The 27,425-nt window shown below is 38.2% G+C and overlaps 1 protein-coding gene across 1 annotated transcript in view; it reads right to left on the reverse strand.

Annotated features, from left to right (window-relative positions):
- Positions 1–27,425, reverse strand: part of LOC148425129 (SH3 and multiple ankyrin repeat domains protein 2-like) — a 211,225-nt gene that overhangs the window by 158,796 nt on the left and 25,004 nt on the right. Inside the window, exons 3-8 of the mRNA XM_088412771.1 lie at positions 21,236–21,439; positions 18,691–18,762; positions 10,628–10,736; positions 7,205–7,356; positions 6,447–6,614; positions 5,103–5,219 (exon numbers count right to left, since the gene is read on the reverse strand). Coding sequence (XP_088268897.1) covers positions 5,103–5,219; positions 6,447–6,614; positions 7,205–7,356; positions 10,628–10,736; positions 18,691–18,762; positions 21,236–21,439 — 822 coding nt within the window. The remainder of the gene's footprint in view (positions 1–5,102; positions 5,220–6,446; positions 6,615–7,204; positions 7,357–10,627; positions 10,737–18,690; positions 18,763–21,235; positions 21,440–27,425) is intronic.

Below are 27,425 nucleotides of genomic sequence, written 5' to 3' on the forward strand. Positions count from 1 at the left end.
GAGAAATGTTTATGTTGTAGTGGTGTGAAGCTGTTCGTCTATTTATTGTCTATGTCGTAATACTGATTACTTGTCTGTGTTGTGCCATGCATTTGTTTTGGGTTTTGTTTTGTTTTTTTGTTTTGAGGGCTTCCTCATCGTTGTCAGAAAGTAATGTTGACATAAAGGAGTATATTTCTTCAGTGACAAAGATTTCAAAGGTGACAAAGAGCTCATGTACAAACACCTGAATCTATGCATATGCATGAATCCAAGCGCATTAATTTCGTACAGCACGATCAATGGAGAAATGAAGAACCAGACTCCTCCCTCTTCCTCACGTAAATTTGCATACTAGGAAACACAGAGCCTGCTGGTGAGAATAATTCATTTGCATGATAAAACAATAAAATTATAAAGCTATGAGTCACCAAAAAGAGGCATTTCACAAAATTAAATGAAGTCCAAGCTTAAAAAAAAAAAAAAAACATAATTAAAAGAGATTATTTTTGGCACGCTTTCCTTTGCGGCATGGGACAAAGGCTTAGCCCCATGACAAAAAAAAAAAAAAAGTAGGATACGTTGGCCGCCAGTAGTGGCACATGTTGAATACACATTTTCATTGGAAAGAGGGAGTTACTAAATTCCTGCCACATCCTATTAATGAAAACATTTTGGGGGCCTTTGTTGCACAACACTGAAAGCGGATGAATATATATATGTTGAATGTACATATTGAAGGGGCATCAGTTTGAGATCACTGGGGCATAAAATGGTAACTGGAGTGCACTTATAGTATATGCTGCTTTTATCCTCACCATATGGTGCTTAAAGTGCTTTATAAAGGGTCACATTCTCCCATTTACACACATATTCACAAATTCCATAAAGGCTACATTTGCAAGACTGTGACGTTTTCTTTTACATGCACGTTTTCTTTTATGTGCACCTGACAACTCAGTGGCACAAAATAGACAAGTTGCACCTCCAGAAAAAAAACAGTCCAAGTTGTGGCTCATAAGTTGTGTTCAAATAAATCAAGGTGCAGACAGGGATGTGGTGGATGTCATTATAATATTATAATATTATTATAATATATTGTTTATATTGTTTGATCATAGTTCATAAATGTATATACACAATAGCATGAATAAGTATCTGAACCTTTTGGAATTTCTCACATTTCTGCATAAAATCACCATTAAGTGTGATCTCACTCCAAAATCACACAGATGAGTAAAACAATGTCTGCCACATCTAAAATCACCCAAGCATTCAAAGGTTTTCATAATTTTATTGAGAATAACATGCAACCAATATGTAAAGGGGAAGGAAAAAGTAACTGAACCTCCTGCCATTGGAAAGAGCAATTAATACCATGTTTTTGTTTTATTTTTCAAATAATTTAAGTCGGGGTATGTCCAAAATACTGCGAGGTAAAAAAAAACAAAACAAAAAAAAACAAGAGTGTCTGCTTAAGACATACAGAAATAATTGGTACAGTCCAATATCTCTGAACATGTATTGACTATATGTAAACCACTGGCAAAAAAAAAAAAAAAAAGTGTGTTCATGGGTAGACTAAATGGAGGAAGCTAGTGCTGTCAAAAAATAACAACATTGCTTCATGTTTAATATTTGCAAAAAGACACTGAGACACTCCACATAACATCTGACAAAATATTCTGTGGGCTGATGAAATTAAAGTTTGGAACTGTTTGGGAAGAACACATAACATCATGTGTGGAGGAAAAATGGAACGGCTCACCAACATCAGCACTTCATTCCTGTCGTGATACACGGTGGAGGGAGGAACATGTTTGGGCCTGCCTTACTGCTTCAGGCCTGGACAACTTTCAATTGTTAATGGAAACCTCAATTCAAAGGTTTACCAGGATGTTTTGCAGGAAAATCTTAGGCCGTCTGTCAAGACAGTTGAAGCAAAAAAGAAAAAAGAAGGGGGTGTGGGGGGGTGGATGCTGCAACAGGACAATGATCAAAAGCACAGACATAAATCAACTTCAGAATGGTTTCAGAAGAACAAACTACTTGTCATGGAGTGGCCAAATAATAGACTTGACTTAAACTCAATTGAGATGCTTTGGCATGACTTCAACACATTGATTCCAGGCATTCTCAGAATCTGATTGATCTGCAGCAATTTTGGAGAGAGGACTGTCCAAAAATGATCCCAATGATGTGTGTGTAACTGATCTGCAACTACGGGAGGTGTCTGCTTGGAAGTTATTGCTGCCAATGAGGAAGTAACCAGCTATTAAAAGTGATGGGTCAGTTTTTTAATCATCCCTCTTCTGACACTGTTTTCCTGTTACCATTAAAAATGTAGAAACACACATACATATATATATATATATATATATATATATATATATATATATACACAGTGGGCCCGTGTTACAAACTTAATCCGTTCAGCGGCTACGCTCGTAACTTGAACTGCTCGTATGACAGGCAATCCAAACCTATGTTAATTAGTGAATGCGTGCAACGCGTGCAAAAACCTTAGGTAAAAACATCACGACTTTATACACATTAAAAATGAGTAACATAATCTACTGTACAGTTAAATAAAATAACATATACAAAGGAAAAATGACATTTACCTTTGGGGCGACGTGACTTGAGCTGGGTGGAGGCGGAGGGGAGCAGAGACCAACCCGCAGAATTTATTGATTTATTTTCTTAAACGGGAACTTTTCTCAAACTAGAACTTATCACCGGCAATTTCCTTCTCTTTAATCCATAATGGAAGAAGCCTCTCAATTTTGTTGTCGATCGAGGTCCGTCCCCCGGCAAGGAAAGTCTTGCCCTTAGAAGATTGCCGTGCGGTTACGGCCATACTCACGAGCAAGGTTAACCATGCGTGCGCCTCCTTCGTATTTTTTTTTTATTATCTCCTGCTTCGTTTCTATTGTCATATTCCTCTTACTTCTTCCTTTACCGCCACTTGCAATTTTAGAAGCCATGTCTAACAGATAAAGTTTGCAAAGTCTTAACAACATTCCTTCCGTCCGTTTTTGACTGATTTTCTCTCCTTCCTTCCGTCCCGACCAGCTGTGCCATCAAGCTAGATGAAGGCGTTCGACCAATAGCATAGCGGCATTTCCGTGACTGACACCGTGACTAAACAGTGACTGTGACATTGTAAGAGCAATAGCATATCAGCGGTACCGTGTTGAGCGTGAGCAGATGATTTCGTTGATGTAGCAAAGGGAAGTCAATTGTACGTACACATTGTCTGGCAAAGCGTGGTGAAATCATAGTTATAACCATCACGAATAAACACACATATATTAAAATATTGCTATAATCTACTTTGCAGTTAATTAAATTAACATGGATACACAAAAGATAAATGACATTTTCCTCTGGGGCGACGTAATTTTTGCCGAGTGGAGACAGAGGTGAGCAGAGACCAACCCGCAGAATTTATTGATTTATTTTCTTAAACAAGAACTTTTCTCAAACTTAAACATATCACCGGCGATTTCCTTCTCTTTAATCCATAATAGTAGAAGCCTCTCCATTTTGTTGTCAACCGAGGTCCGTCCCCCGGCAAGGAAAGTCTTGCCCTTAGAAGATTGCCGAGCGGTTACGTCCATACTCAGAGCAAGGTTAACTATGCGTGTGCCTCCTTCGTATTTTTTTACTATCTCCTGTTTCGTTTCTATTGTCATCATCCTCTTACTTCTTTCTTTACCGCCACTTGCAATTTTAGAAGCCATGTCTAACAGATAAAGTTTGCAAAGTCTTCACAACATTCCTTCCTTCCGCTTTTGACTGATTTTCTCTCCTTCCTTCCGTCCCGACCAGCTGTGCCATCAAGCTAGATAAAGGCGTACGGCCAATAGCATATCGGCATTTCTGTGATTGACGTGACGCCGGCCAATAGCATTTCCGTGACTGACACCGTGACTGAGACAGTGACTGTGACATTGTAAGAGCAATAGCGTTCGACGATGCCGTGATAAGCGTCATCTTCCAAATTAGTTGATGTAGCAAAGCGAAAATAAATGTTCGAACACAATTCTGGCATGTCATATTGTTCGTAAGACGGAAGGTTTGTTCGTAAGTGGGGGACAAAAAACTCCGCGGTCCACGCTCGTCGAAATGTTCGTAAAAGAGGGTGTTTGTAAACCGGGGGCCGACATATATATATATATACAGCCTTTAAAAGAAAATGCTGGTTTGATTACTCTGAAATCTCATTGTTTCAAGGTTGGTGCCGAAATGTTTTAATGCTCAGCCCTAGTAGCAGACACACTCACCACTAGGGATACTGTCATGTGGTAAATTCCTTGTTCAAACTGATAGCCATCTTTCGATTATTTGACGGAAAATATTTTCAAAACTAGATTTTAGAGATTCAGGGATGGTAGCTTGTATTTGTGGATGTGACAATAAAAACAGTACACAATCATTCCCATGTTGAGAAGGAACAAAGACCCAGCAGGGTGCATAGAAACAGAGCAGAATTGAATGATGTAAAGTCAGCAACGGAAAACAAGCCCCCTGAAGATCACTTTTAAAAGACTAAATTGATGCAGTGACAAATGATGCTACTGAACCGTGACACTCAAACTGAGGCTAAGGCTTTGAGGGGCTTTTAAGAAAAGGACAATTTTGTTTTTCAAGTCCTTTTTCTCCACATAACAACAAAGTTTGAGATAACATTACAAAGTCACAAGGTTTTCTGCCCACCAAGCAAAGTTAGCAATGTAATCCATATTTACAGACACTTGACCTATACTGGTTCAAAATCTTACCATGTGCACAGGCAGTACTCAAGTACTCAGGACTGCATCTGATCTGTATTTTTGCTTATAATTGCCGATTTGAATGCGAGATTCAACCGACTTTCTGTTGAAGGAAATGGAACCACGAGAGGTGGTCAAAAGCTAAAGAAATCAATAAAATGACATTACAAGACAGTTTCCAATCCAAATGTAATACTAAGGGTGAAGTTGTTTCTCGTGTAACTTTAAACAGTATTGTCCTTTAACATTTCTTGGACACATGTCTTCACAACAGACACCTTGCGATATTTTGATGTTTACATCCAAATTTCACAACAGTTTACATAATTTCTGGCCAACACTCACCTGATTATACAGAGCACAGATATGTAGGGCAGAGTTTCCTGAGGCGTTCTGAGCACACATGTCTGCTCCATAGAACAGAAGATGTTCCAGGTGTTGCACATGTCCATATCGGCAAGCCTGAAAACACAAGGTACTGAAGCAGCAACCATAACCTTCATCAGCAGAAAGCAGATGCTTGCATTTTACACTAGATGTCAGTGTGCTGTTAATATGATTAGAACAAGAATTGGTAAAAAAGAAAAGCACCCTCAGTCTGAATTCATACTACAGGTTAGGGAGTGAGCATTAGGTTAAATGAAGTCAAAATACAATAAAATGCACACCAACAATTAATTCAAGTGTAAAACCAGGAACAGTATCTGTTGATCAGATTGCCAGAAATATTAAAGTGTCTAAAGCACATTCTAATTTGCCCCAAATATATGTAAACTACAGCAGTATAGTAATAATAATTAAAAAAAAAAACTGCGCATCATTTAAAATGTAATCGAAGTCGGTTCATCCACCACTTTTACATGGCCTACAGTATCTTAACATTGTGTGTATGGCAGGAAAATAAAACAGAATAACTTTAAGTTAGATCTCATCATACGATAAAGTCTGCTTAAAATTACAAACTGAGACTATAAAGGTACCAGAATGGTGTCACAATGACTTTGATACAGTACATGTAATTTTACGTAGTATTTTCTGAGTAGGGCACATCATGAGGAAAAATAGAATGCCTCGGTTTAGTTGGAGAATCCAGCTCAGAATGCATAGTAATGGGGCTAATAATGCATAGTAATGCATTTAGTTACTCTCATTTGTACCGAGAACAATATTACTATTTTTGTGTGTGTAATATATTACACTACACATTACAGCAAAAAGTAATACATTACAGTAATTACATCAGTTTCGTAATACATTACTCCGAACATTGTGTATATATATATATATATATATATATATATATATATATATATATATATATATATATATATATGTGTGTGTGTGTGTGTGTGCGTGTATGAATCTTGAGTTTTTAAATCTGAAATATCAAACCCTTAAATTCTTTACTACAAAAACATTGCAACTGTAATGTTTTTAGGGAGAAAACAGGGAGTAAAGACACATTTATGCAACCTCATGACATACACAAAGTGGTGATGTTTATAGCGTCACAGCTGCAGAACGACTTTCCCAACATGCTTTTGTTTTAGCTTGCTCAGTGGGTAGCAGCTGCCGCATTGTGTATCTTTGTGTTCACCTAAAGCAAGCTTCTACAAATAACTAAATGGTCCAAATTCTCTCCATGAAAGTGGGTACAGCTGTGGAATGTTGTGGTGCGCTTGTGTGTACCTGGTGAATTTCATGCCAGCCATTTTCATCCTGGCAGCACACGGAGGCATGATGGTTCAAAAGGAGCTCAGCGCAATCTGGGTCTCCCCCTACAACCACGCTGTGATAAAGAGGAGTAAGACCACGGCTGTCCTTGTAGTCAGGAGATGCCCCCAACTCCAACAGTGTCTGAAAAATGGGTGCATGTGGACAGAAAAAAAAGACCGCTGAATTTTTCAGCAAGCTGTGTCAACCGTTCCATTTTCTGAGTCACAACTCCCATTTTTAAACGAATATAATTAGTGGTGGTTTTCTAGAGTAGAGAATAGTATAATCGGAAGACATATATATATATATATATATATATATATATATGCAAAATCGAACTCCAGTTCTAGAGGGGCGGTATTCTTTATGTTTTTGAAACTTCTCACGAGAACACCCCTGATTCAAATGATTAGGATTGGTTTTAGACTCCTGCAGAGCTTGCTAATATGCTAATCATTTGAATCAGGTGTGTTTGTTGGGGTGAGAAAACCGGAAAACATGCAGGATACCAGCCCTTGAGGACTGGAGTTCAGCACCTATGCTCTAAATTGGCCTTAGGTGTGTTTTATCAACCATCAGAGCTACCTAAAGCACAAAACTATCATTTCAATATAGCATTGGTTACTACACACCTTTTGCCAAGAGCAAATACAATCTGTTACAGTGAGTGAACAAGCAATTGAACATTTGGGAACTTGAAGTAGTGAATAAGGCCCTATATGTTCTCTTACCGTAAGTGTAACCCGGTTCTTGAAACGTGCTGCTTTGTGAAGGGCCGTCATCCCGTCTTTGGCTCTGAAGTCCAAGTGACTGCCCCCATTCTTTAGCGCCTTGATCATCTCCACCATGTTATCCAGTTGTGCTGTAAAGGTCAAGGGGCTTTCTAGGGGTGACAGAGATATAAAGGTGTGTTGGGTATCTAAAATATAGAAAACATGTTGCCTGGGTCTTGGATATACAGTAAATCAGCATGTCATCAGAATGCCATTGCCCCCCCCCCACAGGTCTGACACTTTATGTTGATAAGTTTTTTATGGACTAATATTCATTAAAAATTAAGTTATTTCTTTTTGCTAACAGATCTCTTCTATGATCTAAAAGAGGACACTTTATGTTGATTATTTTTTGTGAACCAAGACAAATGAATTTTGAAGGGTTCTAAAGTTTAATGAAGTAAATACTGATGGCATGTTTTAAGACTTTTTTTTTAAAACCCCAAAACGTTTTGCACTGGTAAAGGGGTACTTGGTTGAAAAAATATTTCACAAGGGGTACATCATTGAAAAAAAGTTGAAAACCACTGGTTAAGACGATCCTCCGAAAGCGGCCGCTGTGCCCAGTTAAGGATTAATTAATGACACTTTTAATTGATGAATTATTAAGTAATGAAAAATGTATTTGAATAATGACACTTTTAATTAAACATTTAATTAATTACACTTTTAATGCTCTTCAAGTCAAAGCGGGTCCACCTGATTGAGGTTACCTGATGGTTACCTGAACACCTGATTGGTTACCTTGCTCTTCAAGCCAAGAGCAAGGATAGAGAGGACAGAGCAGGATAACCACTCAGATGTTAGGACCCGCCCATCAAACTCTTGACGAGTAAGGGTGACAGATAAAACGAATGAATGAAACACCACCGGTTGGCGCGGTGTTTGATGAATATTTTTTTATGTTAACCTCGCTTGTCAAAGTTCGTAGGCGGTTCCAAAGCCTCAAATCTAGCTCAAATCTCATCCAATCCAATGCTTTAGCGCAGAGCTTCTCAAAAAGTGGGTCAGGCTCCCCTGGGGGGGTGCGAAGTGATGCCGGGGGGGCGCGGACAACCCCAGGGAAAAGGCTTTGTTTTTGTCATGTGAAGTGTAATTGCAAAAAAGAATTTTCATCTTCAGGCACATTGATCTTTGAGAAAATCATTGGTTTTTTTGTTGTTGTTGTTTTATTTTTATTTTTTTTCTGTGGCCCTGAAGAGCAAAACACACAAATAAATAACTAAGCAAACAAAAAAGGTAATCACAAACAAAAACAAAAACGCTTTACAAGAGAGAAGCACACAACAAAAAAGAAGCAATCAAGAAAAAAGACGGAAACAAGAAAAATTCGGCAAACAAGAAAAAAGGACACATGCAGAAAAAAAAAGAAGCAAAGAAAAAAAGACTCACTAGTCTCAGGTTTGTAACTATTTTTGACGGAGCCACACAACAGCCTCAATTGGCTCAGTTGACTGAGCTTCTGCCTTTGGAACACAGAATCCCTGGTTTGAGTACAGCTTTTTCTTTTGTTTCTTTCTTTTTTCTTTACTTCCTTTTTCTTGTGTGCTTCTCTCTTGTAAGATGTTTTCGTTTTTTGTTTGCAATTTCCTTTTTTTGTTTGCTCAGTTTTTGTTGTTTGTGTGATTTGTACTTCAGGGCCACTGTACATCACGGTGTCTTGGGCAATACATGTTAAACTTATTTGCTCATGTTTTTAACTTTGTGTAGGTGAAACGTGTGACTGCCTTGCTACACAACAATTATAGCTCAAGATAAACTTATCTGCAGTTCTGGGCCCAAAAACTTATCTTCTTGTGGCTAAATGCATTTGGGAAAACAGCAGCTTAATCACTGCAAACATGTGGCAGTTTAGGTGAAACTATGAAGCCGCTTAATCGAGAAATTCTGGTATCCAATACTGTTACACCCAGCCTAGGGGAACTGGGATATAACATGTGTGCTTCCCGTCCGTACCCTCACCACCAGAAAAGGCCAGTGAAACTAAAGTTGTTGAGAACAAAAACAGCAGCTTTTATTGTCTTCGGAGGGAGAGCAAACAAACAAAATAACAAACAAAAGATCTTCTGAATCCCTAACTAACTAGCCAAACAAAAAGAAAACGAATGACAATTGGCTCACTAACTACCTAACGCAAAAACAGGAGAAAAAGGGTTAAACCAAAACGGCGTCTCCCTCCTACTAATGCTCAATCTACAGATTCTTACAAACACTGCGAGCAACACAGAAGCACACTATCTAGCAATTTCTGAGGTGACGTTTTCTGGCGGTGGGATGACCGGAGAGAGACAGAGTTTGGTCTGTGGGCTGCTTAAATAGGGCGGCAAATCAGAAGAGCCAGCCAATGGGATGACACCACCTGCACACAATTGACACACTCCCACCAAAAAGGCACTCACACACACGCACACACAAACAAAGGAGAACACAGCAGAACACATACAAAAACTACATATGACCCACAGGTCATAACAATACTTCCCCAAATAGAACAGCCACTTGGCAAAAAATATATATTCAAACTATAATAATCTAGGAATGGCAAAAACAGAGGGTTGAGTATTGTATTTGAAGTTCTGTGTGAAATTAAGAGACTTGAGATGAACCTCTATTTTTACATTGTGCACTGTTTTGCAGCTAGATGTCAGTAATGCCTAAGTCATTGAGATCGATGAAGACAAGAGGGTATTGAAATCAGGAACTGGCTAGATGGCTTCATTGTGATATACATTGAAATATAAATAGTACTATACTGTGAAATACACTGAATTATTCTTTTGTCTTCATAGTATGCGATGATACAAAAGTTAATTTAAAACCACATTTACATGTTTCAGTTACTATGAGGCATAACCTAACATTTGGTGCCATTGACCAGGAAATCAATGCTACAATCAAAATATTTAATACATCTGGCTCCTGATTGGGAAGGCTTTTTTTTTTAAATAATACTGTAGTTGTTGTGGGGTTTTTTTTCATTAAACCTGGGTCAATTATGGCAAATGATGGGCGTGTCTTAGTTAAGGTTGAATTAAGGCTGATATCAGGAACCAGGTCTGAAAAGTGTCAGACCCAACATAGAGTCAGAGTTAGGCCCAGCTGTGGTTATACAATTTGGCCAGAATTGGGCCTTATGTGACCCACGTTGTGGATACCAGACATATGTGACCCACGTTGTGGTTACCTGACATACCCCACTAAAGGACCGTAATTCAGAGGTTTTTGGGCCACCTGTGAGTGGGTTGGGTGGGCCATCACTGGGCCACCCCAATTTTGCGATGTATTTATGTATAGACATTTTTTTTTATATAAATTGTAATACTTGAAGCATCAATAAAATTTAAATTGTATATAGAGTAGAACCATTTGGTGTAGACTTACCACCAGTGTCACTGTCATGGTAGTTAGGATCGAGGCCTCTCTCTAGCATCTTAGACACTTTGTCCACCTGGTTGTGAAGTACAAGGTTCATGAACTTCTTCAGATTGCCCTGTACAGCCACAGGAGACAAAAACTATTAAAATAAACACAGATGTTTGTGTCACTTATAGTGTGATGGTACATTTTCCTTCGGTTCAGGTAGGGTTGGTTAGGTTCCCATATTGTGATGATTTTAGTATAAATTGTTGTCCATATCTTACAGTAAGTGTATGTGTACTGTGACTGACCATCGACCACTTCTGGGTATAGTTCACATTTTATCTAGTCAGCTGTGATAGATATAAAGGTTAAATGACCAAAAATGACTGAAATAGGCATTGTGCAAAACAACTATGATGAGGTTAACCACAGGGGGTGATAAAAAGGGTGTGTTTAGAAATAGGGAACAAAAGATGACCGTTTGTTGTGACAGTTCACTGTCGGAAAAGGCGACTAAAAGAAAACAAGCAAAGGGGAAGGGGGGCAGAATTCAGAGAGTGGTGACAGTGTAGAATGCTCTTTTCTCTGGTTCTGTTCCCATTTTCTTTCATTCCAGGTCACATGATAAAAATAGATAAGAGGACAGCTCCCAGAAGGACAGAAGAAAACGAGGAATGATTTAGCCAAAAAGTATCAAGCCAATGAGTAGCAATCATTTTATACTACACTGGGAAGAATTGATGTCAAAAGTGTCAAGAACGCCTCCACATGTTTTTTTTGTCCAAAGATCAAATTGGAATCTAAATAAACGTGGGCAGTTATCATTTGTTTTGTAAAACAATTGTAATACAGTGGGCCTCCGGTTTACGAACCCCCTGTTTTACGTATTTTTCATCTTACGAACGTGGATCGCGGCGTTTTATGTCCCCCTCTTAAGCACAAACCTTTTGTCTTACGAACCATCCAACATGGTCACAGTCACGGTCTCAGTCAAGGAGATGCCAATATGCTATTGGCCGGCGTCACGTCAATCACAGAAATGCCGATATGCTATTGGCTGAACGCCTTCATCTAGCTTGATGGCACAGCTGGTCGGTGTGTTGTGAAGACTTTGCAAACTTTATCTGTTAGACATGGCTTCTAAAATTGCAAGTGGCGTAAAGGAAGAAGTAAGAGGATGATGACAATAGAAACGAAACAGTAGATAATAAAAAAATACGAAGGAGGCACACGCATAGTTAACCTTGCTCGTGGGCATGGCCGTAACCGCTCGGCAATCTTCTAAGGGCAAGACTTTCCTTGCCGGGGGACGGACCTCGGTCGACAACAAAATGGAGAGGCTTCTTCTATTATGGATTAAAGAGAAGGAAATTGCCGGTGATATGTTCTAGTTTGAGAAAAGTTCTTGTTTAAGAAAATAAATCAATAAATTCTGCGGGTTGGTCTCTGCTTCCCTCCGCCTCCACCCAGCTCAAGTCACGTCACCCCAAAGGTAAATGTCATTTTTCCTTTGTATATTCATGTTATTTAATTTAACTGTACAGAAAAACTAAACTGTCTAATTTTTAATATGTGTATAAAGTCGTGATGTTTTTACCTAAGGTTTTTGCACGCGTTGCACGCATTCACTAATTAACATAGGTTTGGATTGCCCATCATACGAGCAATTCGACTTACGAGCGTAGCCGCTGAACGGATTAAGTTTGTAACACGGGCTCCCACTGTACTTGTAAAATACAGTGTTCCCTTGTGACCATGCAGTTCAGTTATTGCAGCCTCATTATGGCAGATCTTCATTTATGATCACAACTTTATCTATCTCCCTTTTGCATTGCTATTTTTCTTGTAGTTGTTGTTCTTTTTAAGTCAGACCAGTCAAAAAAAAAGCAACATTGTTTGTTTAAAATGATCAACCTCTACTATGCAGATTTTCATTTGCAATAACTAGCACTAAGGCAACGTGGTGGAGCAGTGGTTAACATGTACACCTTGCAGTTCAGGGACCCGAGCGCAAATCCCATCGCTCCAGTCTTTCTGTGTGGACTTTGCATGTCCTCCCCGAGCCCCCATGAGTTTGGTCCTGGCACTTCACCTTCCTCCTACACTCCAAAAACATGCATGGCAGGTGTATTGGACATAGTAAATTGTCCTTAGGTGTGGTTGCATTTGTGAATGGTTGTTTAGCTTTGTGTCCCTGGAATTGGCTGGCAACCAGTTTGTTCGCCGCCTACTGCACAAAGTCTGCTGGGATAGGCACCAATAAGCATGCAACCCTTGTGAAGATAAGCGGCTACAGAATATCAGATATTGACCTTTTGTAAAAATATCAGTCACCATCCTGGAGCGGCAGCCTCGTGCTGGCGTTCCCTCAGAAGATTTCCGCCCATCAGCCTTGCTTCTCTGCTAACCACCTGCCAGGCCATCTAACCAATCTAACCATTCTCACCTCCGAGTTTTGCCATCCCATGGCCTTGCTCCCTGGCTGTCTTCAGCCCTGCTAGAATGTTTAGAACGCAGTATCCTTACAAAAATATATTTTACCTAATCAGATTATGAAGTTGTTAGAACAAAAATATTTTTTTGTGTTGTCTTGACAGAATGTTTGTTCTTTTTCATTAAGATTTTAATGAGGGTGCGAGGCTTCTCCAGCCTCCTTTGACGGCACGCTACTCCATCCATCCATCCATCCATGATATATCGCTCATCTGGGATTGGGTCTGGGAGTAGCTTTAGCAGGAAAACCCAGACTTCCCTCTCCCCAACAAATTCATTCAACTACCCAGGCCAGCCGAGAGACATTACATGTCCTGGGGCGTCCTCCTGGTGGGATGTGTTGTAACCCTAACCTCACCAGTGAGGTGTCCAGGAGGCATCCTGACCAGATGCTCGCCTTCTGGCTGAGCTCCTTCTACACAACGAAAGATCGGTACAGACTCTCCATCCCAGCAGATGCTGCATCAATCCACCTGTTGATCTCCCGTTCTATCCTGTCCTCACTCGTGAAGGAGACCCGGACTTTAACTTCCAATAGGGCAGTGCTTCTCAATTATATTTTACCAAGCCCCCCGAGGAACGAAGGAAAAAGAACCCCCAGTTTCATCAAACAGATTCAGTTTTTTTTCCTTAACATTTTCGGAGAATGGCTGTTAATTGGCAGTGTAAGTATGATCTTTGGTCAACCACAGAGCATCAGACGTGCATTGTGTCCTGATCAGAGTCATCGGGAATCTGACGGCAATCCAATCAGATTAAGGTAATAAATTAGGATGCACCCATGGCTTTGCTTCTCTAAAACCTAAATAACCATTTTGTTCACAAACCTGACCCAACCTTTGTTCTACATCAAGTTCAAATTCAGGAAACACTTTCTCTTGAAGTGCAACCACAAATTAAACAGCTGTGGTCATGTGACAATATGGATTGAAATGGGTTATAACCATATTCTGATTTAATCCTATCCAGAGGAAGCATGTAAATACAAGTGATGCTGTTACCATTCTTAATAAACATACAGTGGTTTTTATGATTTCAACAGTGAAAATGTGAGTTCCCATTTACCCCACGTTCTTCACTTTTTTCTTGTCTGGTTGTGTCATCTTTTCTACTGTCTTATAGATGCATTTGTGTGTAGCATTTCACTAGCTCGAAGTCATTTCCTGGTATGCCAAAAAAGAAAAACAGTGAAAGTCCAGAAACATTTACACTTTTGCTACAAAACAGGATTGTATTCACTGCGGAATAGCAGCTTCAGGTGATCCTAAAACAGCTCGGCACAGGAAACAAATCTTCAAATGGCTGAACACACTTGACTTTTACTCTTGTGGGTGGGACAGAGATGGAGTGATAAAATGTTCTGTTGGTGGAGCTGGCATGGAAAAAAAAGACTCATCCTGGGCACTAGATAAACCACAGGTTTTCATTACAGCATCGTGTGACCGCCTTGACAAGAAACCTAGCACCATGCATTATTTGGATTTTCCAAACGCAAGCACAAATCCATCTTACCTTCAACATAATAGTTGGGATGCCAAATAAATTCAATTGCATAATATGTGTGCTATTTCTTTATAGAGTTACATCCTTCTACAATGTTTTTAACAGTTTATTCTAATTTTTCACTTTCCAACATAACCCTTCCCAGCAGATATAGCTGTTGCTAAAATGCATGTTTTCAAAATCTAACTTACTGTGCAAAATGTTGACAACAGATGTAAAACTGTTTGAAACCACCATATTCAAAAGTGAGCGGTGTGCTTTAAATAATTTGGTTCCACAATTGTAAACTTGCTTGCAAGCTGATTTTTCCGGTATTTGTGAGCTCACAAAATCCTAAGAATCCATCCTTTCCCCAGCACGCTTATTTTTTAATTCACCATTTAATTGGAAGGGCATTATTTTCCTCTTCATAATGCATCAAAGTCCGCCGGAAAAGTGATCTATGCAGCCTCGTTGTTGACAACAGAGGCCATTAGGCGTAGTTTACAAAACTCAATTTTTACAACATTCTGTGCAAACACTCTAAGACAGATGCATGCTTCATCAATTTAGAGGTGTATATAACCATAAGCATTGTACGTGATTAATTACTTATTTCGCATTTGATTTAATGTTCTTCAAACACATGAGGAAAAAAATTGGTCTGTTTTGAGTAATGCACTTATAAGTTGACCCCCTTAATATGGAGGTTGAAAATGAGGGAAAAAAAACTTGACTTGTGCTCAGAGAAATACAAGACTTTTGCGCAGGTTATTTCAACTTTCTGAACTTTAGGGATGCGCAAGTATCCAGTACCTTGGCATAAGTGCATTAATAAAGCAATAATTATTATTAAAAAAATGATTATTTTATTAAAAAAATGGCTTAGACAATAGGCCCATCACTGGATAACTCACGGACTGCTTATCTGGCCCTCGGGGGCTACCTAGTTGATGACTTCTGGTTTAAATCATACAATGAATTCTTTCTTCCAATATCATACTGTAAATGTGCTCTCCCCTAGTGATGGGAATTCCAGTTTTGTTTTTTTTTTTTTTGTTTTTTTAATGGCTCGGTTCACTTACAAGAATAGGCTGTTTTGGCTCCCAAATCGCTGCTCGGATTTTTTGTTTGTTTATTTTTGCTCATAATTCAAATGTGAAAAGTAAAGAAAAAGGTGCATAAAAGTGCATTGAATTATATATGTTTATTCAGTAAATTCAGTCCTTCAATTATTCATGATACATAATTCTAAAAAGTAAATAAGGAGTCTCCCTTCCTTTTAAGTCAGTGTACCATGTATACATTGACAAACATCCCACGTTCAGCATGTTCAATGGTTGTTGGATTACTTTCATCAAATTGCATGTTAATAATTTTTGTATTCATTTGTACGTTTTTTTTCTCCGAGGGTTTGGCTATTTCGTTGTGCAGGAGTAGTTTTTAATCCCGCCATTTGTTGCTTATTTGTACTGGGCATTTTGGTGCTATTGTGATCATTAAAAGTTTAATAAAACACAAGAAGGCGGTCTCTCCTCTTTAGCGTGCTGCTATTAATTGTGGAATCAGTTCTTTCCTTTTTTGACATTTGGGATCAGTAAAGACCTCATTTGTGTATATCTTGGATCCCTTGTGGTGTTTTGTTTTCTGTAAAATCCTTTACTTTATGTTTTACAAGTTTCACAACAATTTGTCTGGGTATGGCCGTCCCAGGTTCAGGCTTTCCGGTTCAGTGAGCCTGTTCCACCTCAATCTCCTCCTTAAAATGTAGTTTTAATCGTTTTTCTTCAGTTTCAGTCCATGTTTTGTCGAGTGTTCCCTGAATTTCGTTAATACCTGTGTTATTCGTCTTTGAGGGGCCTTCCAAATAATCCACTTTATCTTTGAGCACTAATACAGTGTCACATTGCTTATAGATTTCTGTTTGCATTCTTTTCCTGGGTGCTTTGTCTGATTTGAGTTATCTTCATGTCATCAACCCCCTTTTGAATGATTTATTCAGAAACAATAGGGACCTCGCAGCGGCCGCTGCTAATTAATTTATTGAGCGATTCCCCCAAACTCACTCAGCCAATGTTGTAAAGCGCGCTAAATAGAATGATTACCTCAATTCCCCAAATATAGGACACACCTGCGTATAGGACGCACCATTAATTATAGGGTCACATTGTGTAGGACGCGCCAACTGTTTGGTGACAATGTTAAAAAACAGTGTTGGGCAAGATACTTCAAAGCTGTAATGCATTATTTATTACTTTATTAATATTACTGTAAATGTGAGGCATTACACTACTATCGCATTACTTTTATATTACTTTCACCGACATAACTGGAAATATCGATTTGTCATTCTGAATGTAGCTCAATACACTCAAGACACATCCAGTGGCAGGTTGGTTTAAACCTAATGAGAGTACAAATCATTTACATAATTTGTATTGTGTCGTAAATCTTTAAAGACAAGATACAAAATCTTTTTTGTATTTTAATCCTTTTATTACTTATCTTCACAGCATAGTCATGCATTGCTTATGCTTTAGGCAGAAACGGTTTGCACATTTCACAATTTCAATGTATATTTCAATATTCAAATTCATGTTCATTGGGCTCGGTTAGGGACACACGTTTCAAAAATAGATGGTTTTGGTGGGGCTAACGTTAGCAACTAGCCTGCATCATCGTTGTTGTGTAAAATGTATTGTTAAACATGAGTTTTTATATGCTTCATCTCGATACACATTGACCACAACTATTTCTAGACTATAGCAATTGTACATTGAGAAATAGTGTTGGCTTAGATTGCTAGTTTTGAAATGCTGGCGAATGCACTGTGGAAATTGGCAGCATACATTCTATGCACAACATACTTTATCACGAGTTTCCTAACCGTCTAACCTAAAGTGGCAGCCCTGAGCGAGAGAATGATCATTTTACCTTTTTTATTTTATTCCAACTCTCAATCCGGCGCGTGTTTTCTTTTTACTAACTTCACGTTACTATGGCTCCATTCTAAATGGTTTGTCAAATTACTGGTGCTATTTGGCCAAATGGACAGCTCTTTAGGTGTTGTGCACAAAGTGCACTTAACTATTATACAGTATTCTTCTTGTTTTTATCTTTGATGAAATGAAAGTATTGGCCGTATGTCCATCTTGTGTGCAGGTATGCATTGTTCATATTCAACCCAAAACACCACTTTCAGTTTAAGAATGCATTGTAATGCATTGCGTTACTCTCATTTGTAGCAAGAAAAATTATGTAAAATTTAAAAAAAAATTCTGTGTAATGCATCACACTACAGCATTGCAGTAAAAATGAATGCATTGCAGCAATTACATTACTCTCAACACTGGTAAACACTATAGCAAAACAGAATAAATATCATATTTGTAAATTCTTAATATTTTCATATCCGTAGATTATATATTTGTTGCGGATAAAGTGTATTTCAGATTCTGTGACCCAGCATAATGTTGAATGTGCTTGAAACTGTTGTTTTTCATTTTCCACGCGATGCAGCTCGAATTAATTTTGCCATGAATTCCCGAAGTTGCACACCATCCGTGTTCCAGCAAGTTTATGATTGTCTGTGTATTTGCCAAAAGATTGCAATTGATAAACGAGTTAAATGGAATACCTTTTTATTTTTTTCTAACCAGTGCACACAGCTGAATATCTTGCCAAACTGAAATGTGACAGCTGGAGACATCATAACATTTACATGATCCTCCCCACTTTAGTAATAATCCTGTGTGTGAACAAGGGTGGACTTGTACTTTGGTTCAGTCTGCTCACTTCTCTTAAATGAAAAGCTGTTGTTAGCTGTGACAGGCACTGGCTGCTAACAGCACTCTAGCTCATCCTGTTCTCGGAAATATTTTAAGAAAGAATTTCGCTGATATAAAAATTACATCTGTACATTAAAACTTGGCGTATGTGGCTCACAGAATAATCTTCCCCAAATGATGTATAAAAAAAAAAAAAAATCTAATCTTTAAGTTAGAATCAATGGGTCAGACTCATACCTTTGGCTTTCATTATTGTGAAAAAAGTCCTATATTTGGATTACATTTTAAAATATCTTATTCCTGCTGTAGGCAAATTCTTACCTTTGTATGAAGTTTGGCAATCTGTTTCTCATCCAAATTTGGGTGCCTGTAGACTCGGCTCTTGTAGCGAAACTGTAATGACAAAGACAAAACTAATTAACACATAAAAGAACAAATATCCCCAGATAAAAGAATAGGCCAAAAGACAAGTCTACATGAGTTACATAAGTTTAATTATCATTCTTTTACTACATGTAATGAAAGCGGTGACAAAATTTGGAGATAAAGTTGTATCTGTGACATGCTATTTACACATATGTAAAACATCAGACATTATCATGATAGTTTTATGTTGCTTCAGTTTTTTTTATGAAAATTATTTACATGTGAGATAATATATCAACGTCAGTCACTCTTGTGGGTAAAGAAATTTACTGATGACATCTTGTCAAGTGTCAATATTGTAATGTTCAATTCTGGCTTCTATGTTATTTAAATTTACCATAAGAGCAGTGATTTTAGCAAAGCAGTAATACTGTCGAAAATGGGCGTTATCAATCTCTACAGGTTTGAACCGATCAGGACATCGGAGCTGGTGAGTGACAACAAAGACGTTGAAAGTGGTGACTCGAAAAATGCCTCGGAGTGAAAACGTTTAGAAAATGCCTTATTTTCGTAATATTTAATTTTTTATATCAAACTGCTCCAGAATGGCTTAGTGTCATGATTTTTGTCATCTTGTGAATCATGTTTTACATATAAATCATTCCAAGCGCTTCATAAACACCACATTAAATGTTAAAATAGTGTTGTGTGTATGGTGTGACGTTGTTGTGAGCAACGTGTGAGGGCTCTACCCCGGAGGGCAACTCCGGCTCTGGAAGAGCAACGAATAATACATGACCCTACGCTAAACTGGCGGCAGCGGAGCTGTTCTGCAAACAGCAGAAAAAGAAAACTATCCTGTTCAAGTTGTCCCCAGTAAGCTCTTGTATGTGTTTCCGAAAAGTGCAAAAATATCCGAGAAGCCATATAAACGAGCTGTAGGATTTCATGTTGTGTTTTGTTCAAATTGGAATTTTGAGATTTCAAATTTTGTTTTATTTCATTTTGTATTCTTTAGAGTAATTTTTGTGGCATGAAGGGGGGAAAAAAAAAACATACCGAAGCGACTGTATCTTGCACTGTATTTGATAAATTACAATACATTTCTTAGTTTTTTGTCGTATTTTTTTCGAATTACGTCACAGATCCGTTTCATTTAAAGTTGAGGAGCACTTCACCAGTATCCTGTGCTGGAACTTGTGGCAAAGTGATATGTATTCCCGCCACATGAGCGCCATCTGAAAGGGTATTCCCAACTGCTGGGGCATGCTGGAAATAAAAACATTTTACATGGATTTTTTTTCTTTTTAAAAGAATGTTTAATGTGTGCTCAGAGGTGTTAATGTGTGGCTTCTGAAAAAGATTACATAGAATGTGTCTATTTTAATCATTTCTTTCTGATCTTTTTCACTCATTTGAGTATAAATACCATAGATTTTTTATTTATTTATTTATTTATTTATTTATTATTTATTTATTTATTTTTATCAAACAATAGGCAACACCTTTGCTGTATCGCAATATTTTGCAATACATTTATAAGGCCCAATAACAAGCCCTAATATACACACATACACACACACACACACACACACACACACAGTGTTGGGCGTAATGCATTAGAAAGGTAATGTAATTACTGTAACGCGGTTATATATATATATATATATATATATATATATATATATTACACACAAAAAAATTGTAATATTGTATTCGGTACAAATGAGAGTAAAGTAATGCATTCAAATGCATTTTTAGCCTGAAAGTGGTGGTTTTTTTTCCCCCAAAATTTACCAAAAACATCGCAAGATCGTAGATGAAAAGTCCGGGGCAAAATGTTGAATCATATGTCATGTAGGCGTGCCTGAGAGCTGTGTTTCCTCAAAGTAACACACGCTTAGGAGACACGGACCGGAAAAACTGCAGAGATTGTAAATCTCTTACTTAGATTTCCTATGTAATCAATTGGAATTTCAAGTGTAAACTCTAATTGTTATCATGTTTGGTTAGCTAATATAACCGCAGCTCCCATGAGAGCACAAAGGACAGGAAGGAATCACAGTACAGTTACTATATACGATTGAATAATTTAAGTAAATATGTGCACTGCAGTAGTTGGACGTCCGAGGAATGCCCGTTTCTCGTGCAATATTTGTTAACTCGTCCGTCTGCCATGCAGGAAACATTCATAGTACGTCTCTCCACAATACAGCTTTTTAAAAAATGTATTTATTTATTTTTTAAATGGGCGATGCACTGAAGGCGCCATAGGCGAGACGCGAGGTAGCGAGGGACCATTGTAATTTAAACCGCTGACGAAACATTTAGAAGAATTCTACTTGATGATTAAACTTCTGTATACCTACCATCTAATCCATTAGGACCGATAGTCGTGCTTTATTGAATGGTTTCTCGGGGGCTCCCAAAATTTTCTGTTTTCAATTTTTACTCATTTTTTTTAACTTTTACTGATGTAACAAAAAATATCTAAATGTACCTCCAAACATGGGACACCTTTATTGATTGGTTGAGGATACTCTCGGAGGTTGCGCTCTTCATCCAGAAACTTGCCATCTCTCCCACTGTTGGCAGGCTGAAAAAGGCCGTAGTTGAGCACATCCTTTAGGCTCTGATTCAGTGTACACAGGATTCGCTGCTTGGCAACCCAGACCGTTGCATTAGGGTTGAACCGCATACATTTCTGGAAGCGGAAGGGACGGAACAAGAAGCAAGAACAACTAATGAGACATTTAAGAATATCAAAACAATTTGAATCCCTTTAATCTGAAAAGATTAAGCGTTGCATTGGTTGAAATACAGATAAAAATGTTTTCTGACAAGATTTAAAATTGCAGTTGAGGAAGCTTCCCGAACATTCAATGGAAAAAAAATCTATAAAAAGGGGCACGGTAGGAGAAAGCCCCATGACCAATTGACTTTTATTTACTGAAGGTATGACGAGAAGATGTTTGAAGACTGAAGGGACTGAGGAGGAATACGTATATGGAGCAAGTAGCTCAGACAGATTTACTGGTGCTAGACTACTTAATGTCTTCAAAGAGTAAGAACCTTAAAATCAGCTCTGACCCGTATAGGCAGCCAGTGAAAGGATGCTAAAATAGGGGTTATGTGGCAATATCTATTTGTTTTAGTAAGGGTTATCGCTGGCTGAGTTCTCAACAAACAGAAGGCTTCTTGTGGTATATTTGGGAAGACGAGAAAAAAAAAAAAAAAAATATATATATATATATATATATATATACTGTATATACTGTAATCTAGCCTAGCGCACAAGCTTATGTAGAACAATCTCAGCATTATGAAGTGACAAAACGGCAAATTTTAACTATGACACACAGATGGTAAAGTGCAACCTTTGTGATTTCCCAGATGTGAGGTTGAAAAGTCAGAGTAACTCCTAGGTTTTTATGTGCACTCGCGGAAATTCTATAGCCATAGATATTGAGAAAGAGATTTTCACAGATGATTGTGTTTCAAAGGCCAAACTTTTATCAATCCTGTTTTTGAAGAAAGTTATGACAAATTCGACTTTTAACATGGCAAACAAATGCCTCTAAACTCTGAATGTGGGAGGGGTTGTAGTCACATTTAATGCTATGTGTCATCTGCATAAATCATAATTTAAGGCCAATTTTTTCCTGGAGAGGAACACATCCAAATCATATGCCATTGGTAACCCTTTGAAATAATTAAGAACTTTTTCTTTTTAAATGAAAGGTGTGTTTTATGACCAGACACAACAATGTAACAGCTCCGGTCATGTGACAATATGGGTTGAAATGGGTTAAAACCATATTCTGATATAATCCTATCCAGCAGGTAAATACAAAGTAAAAAGAGGCTAAGGACAGATCCTTGTGGCTCATCCGAAATGACCGCATATTCAGAGAACAATTTACCAAAACCAACACACTGGAATCTACTGGTCATATAAGACTGGAACCAGGAACTTGCCTGCTCATTAACCCTCACACAATGTTCTAACCAATCTAAAAGTATACTGTGGTACACAATATCAAAAAACGCACTAAACTCTAGAAGTAGGAGCAGCAAAGGTATTACAGAGTCTGCAGAGGTCAATAGATCATTGAGAACCTGAGTCAGGGCAATTTCAGTGGAATGGCAGGACCGGAAGCCAGACCGAAAATTGTCAAAAACATTGTTAGTACTGAGATAAAGCAGTTAATTGATCAGCAACTATTTCCTCAAGTATTTTATAGAAGAAAGAAAGGCTGGAAACATGGAATAGGGTCCAGTGCGCATGTAAGCTTTGAGACAGCTACTAAAGATTGGAGATTGGGTCAAATTGTGAGAGTGAGCTGGTGGAAAAGGATATTGCCCAATTGTTGGAAAGCTGCTGATTAATAGTTTCCTGTCTAGTTTCAGACATTTTATGATTGAAAAACTGAAGAAAATAATCAGCATTATCGGAAATATTTGGGGGAGTTTAGGACTGGGTAAGCTTGGGCATAGTAATGAATAGTGATGGAAGGGATACAAATAAAGTAACAGGTTAAGGTTTAATAATGAAAGATTTAAGTAAATAGGTATAGTGCAGGACGGCTTGGTGAAGCAGTGTTTAGCATGTCTGCCTTACAGTTCAGAGTCCCTATTTCAATTTCGGCTTGCTCTGGCCTTCCCGTGTGGCGTTTCCATGTTCTTACCAGACACTCTGGCGACCTCCCACACTCCAAAAACATGGATGGCAGGTGTAGTGGACGTACTAAATTGTCCTTAGGTGTAACTGAGGGCGTGAATGGCTGTTTCTGTCTCTGTGTGCCGTGCAATTGGCTGGCAACCAGGTCAGGCTGTCTCTCGCTTACTGCCAAAAGACAGCTGGGATAGGGACCAGAAGTTTGCGACTCTGATGAAGATAGGCGGCTGTAGAAAATGGATGGATGAACGGATGTGTACTGCAGTAATCTTTGTCTGAAATATGTAAAGTATAAATACTTTGAGCATTTTAAAAATTCCTGTACAGTAATCCCTCGCTATATCGCGGTTCATCTTTCCCGGGTTCGCTGCTTCACGGATTTTTTACAGTGTGGATACTTTTTTTTTACAGCGCATTGTGCTCTGAATCCTGAATGGCTCAGGGACTTTACTGTTGTCTCGAAATAAAATATTGACGCTGTACTGTATTGGTTTATCACTTGTCAATTTATTACAAAAGGCAAGCAGATCCAAAAGCTTGCTTTCGTCTCTCCTGTGTCTCTCCTCTAACTTCCGTGTGCGAACGTGCTAGTAAGCACATTGATTGACAGCTTGGTCTTTGGGAGCTGATCACGTGACTCGTAGGCGCGCCGAGAGCAAACGCACACACTATAATATAGTGTCAATATAGTGACTATATAGACACACAGACAGCAACGGAGAAATGCGCTGCTCTGGAAATCTGACTTTTATTTCTTTTATAATAAATTGAAATTTCAAGTGTATTGTTATGATATAAGAGGCTTCACTTTAATTCGATGTCCGGGCATATCCGTTCATAAAAATCTTCTTGCTCAGAAAAAGAAAGAGCACAACGAGTACTCATAACAATGTTGAGGACGAAGAGGCATAGCTGAGACTGTGAAATACGTGAGTGACACTGTTTCCAACTTTGTATTACTATATTAAAATGATTGTTTTAGACAAAATTGGGGCTTTAAATTAGGTTTTGATTTTTGGTTTTATTCTATAGTTTAGTATTGCATTGTAAAATAATAAAAAAAAAAATAAAGCTGGCTACTACACGGATTTCACTTTACGTGTGTTATTTTTGGAACGTAACACCCGCAATAAACGAGGGATTACTGTACCTACATACAAAAATTCCTCGGGGGTAGGCGGGGTCCTATTTTGTGGATTTCATTTTTCATGGTTTTTGGTCCTCATTAACTGTGAAAAATGAGGGAACACAGTAATGTAAGGTAAATAGTTTAGTAATTAGATTGTTTCAAAATCATTATGTCACGCTGGGCAGTATTTTGGGGTCAGCAAGCTAATCTGTAGTAATTTATATGGATCCAAAATACTAATCAGATGCAAATATTTGGCACACCAGGCAGCCACCTGTCCGTCAAATATCTTTGTGTACTGTTAAAGACTTTCAAAGTCCACTAAAACTGTAACTCATGTAATTGAATGCAAATATTACCACCCAGGTTCAGAATAAACAGGGGATGTCAGCTGCCAATATGGCAAGCCACGTGGGATTGTGCTATTTGTTACTATTATAACACAACTATGGGAATCCTCAATAGCCAAGAATAATCAGTCTCTATAGCTGCAGCATGACTGCCAGCTAACCTTACCTTTCTGCCAGGAGAAGAACAATTTATAGCTTGGCGGTGAAATGCCCAACCCCCCAAAAAATAAATAAATAACGGCAAACAATAGACAATGCATCTCGTAATGGCACAAGCCACCACATCAACACTCCACTGCAACGCTATTACAATGAATTTTTCATTTGTACACGGTACCACAATATTCCATTAAAATGGCAAAGCTTTTTACAAGACGAGCAGACGCAATTACCTTCTGAAAGCATTACAAACAATAGATTGGAAATGTGCTGCTCTTGCTCATTGCATAGTTAATCATGAGGTTTTGCACACAAAAGAAGCATTCTGACTTATTAAAGTTTACATTTGCAGAAACAAGTGCACGCTCCATCCATCCACAGCAAATCCAGCAGGGAAGCCCAAACTTCCCGCTCCTTGGCCACGTTTGGACAGGTCCTTTGGGATCACACTTCATTGCATATGCTATTCGATCTATGATGAAGAAATGCATCAAATTGTAGTGTAATTGGACGGCCATGAAGTGTAATTGTTATTTTTTATTTTGTGGTCGGGTGGAAAATGAGGATACAGGAGACGACAATTGGTATGTCACAGTGTATTATCCGCTATTTTTACATAGACACACACAGGGCCATTAAAGTATACCCGAAGGGCCAAACTTCAGCAGTCAGCACCTACTTAACTTCAATTCACCTAAATGGAACTAAATAAAAGTAAAAAAATAAAATTAAAAAAAAAGGGGGGGGGGGGGGGGTAAACTTATGCACGAGGTCAACTTGTACATGGAGAAATTTGGTATTACCGTCATTTACACTTTCAAAATAAAAGTAAACAGAATTATGGCACCTGCTAAAGTTTGGGCTTACCTTAACTTAAATTACCATAATTTGGTAATACCATGTACTATCCAAAAAAATAAAGATTAAAATCTTACGCTTTTTGTTTGATCGTTGATGGATTTTGAGTTGTGTTTAGAGTCATATTACTCTTGTCAAACCCATCTCTTTAATTTCGGCTTTTTCGCATTACATCACGTTATCTTCCAAAATGAGTTTCCATTTTTTATCGTGGACTCCGGAACTCCTGCGACTGCCAGATCTTTCTGTGCAGATGGTGCAGTCAAAATTTTGACTTCCTTTTTGTTCCAATCTTATGCAATCTTTGTCTGAAATTTTGTTGATCTTTCAGTTCTATCAGTCATGAGCGTGTTCCAGGCTCCAGTGTTTTGTGTTTCGCCTGGCTTCTGCGAGTAATAAATCGTTTTATTGAGCCCATCTCATCCTGCCTCCCTGCATTTTGAATCCACCTTCCCACATCCGTCAACATGCATCCAACATGCAGCACTGACATGATACTTGGTTGACTTCATCAAACTTTGTGGGACAAATCATTTAAAATTATTATAAGTTATTTTAAATTCTGGCAGTATCATGTATAATCATAATCCCACTGTCTGTATGCAAACAAGGACACCGCGTTGTTAAAACCTATATCCTCAAAAAGTTTCATAAGTCCATCAGTTGTGGTTTGCGCGGTTCCTTCTGTTTAATTCGCCCAAGTCCAAGGTTAATCCTCTGTCACTGTTGCGTGACAACATGAACGGTCTCCAAAGCCTGACGCACAGCCAACAGGCAGTGCAAGCTGCTTCAGTAAACAAACAAATAACCGCAAAATTGGAAGCCATGAAAATGAGGATGCTTAGCTTTATGAAAGGCAGGGAGAAAACTATAACCGTAGATACAACATAGTGCGTTGCTATGGAGGACCGAAAATGCCAAAATTCAATCAATAAATGTACCATTCAATAATAAGTGTCATTAAATAATTAAATGTTTCATTAATGAATTAAAAATGCCATAAATTAAATCAATGTTTCATTAATAAGTAAAACATTGAATAAATGACTGAAATATTTATTGAATTAATGACAAATTTATTATATGGAAGCTCCCGAAAAGAACACACAGCCACCGATTGCTTTCGTGCAGATGCTTCTTTTCATTGTGTACATTTAGTTGGCTTCCAGTCACAAAGCACTCACTGGAATTGGGAAAGTGTTCACTCTAACAGCGACTCGTAGTTTTGATAGACTGTGTAACGTGTTATTTAGTATAGATGGTGTTTTGATTTTTTTTTTTTACATTTGTTTCCTGTTTTGAATGTATGTGTTCTTAGTTAACGCATTTGAGTTACGTGCGAGAAAGAGAGAAAGTGGTGTGGTCACGTCACGTGACTGACGTGAAAGGGAAAAATAAATAAAATAAGAAAGACTTGACTACGCATTGGTCCTGTCGTTTTGTGCTGTTTAGTAGGAAGACAGCAGAAATACGAATGACGGTTTTATCCTTAGGATCCATTCTCATGTAGTGTGTG

This window comes from Hippichthys cyanospilos, chromosome 4 (assembly GCF_059441005.1).
Source record: "Hippichthys cyanospilos isolate Australia breed blue-spotted pipefish chromosome 4, RoL_Hcya_1.0, whole genome shotgun sequence".
Taxonomy (NCBI): Eukaryota; Metazoa; Chordata; class Actinopteri; order Syngnathiformes; family Syngnathidae; genus Hippichthys; species Hippichthys cyanospilos.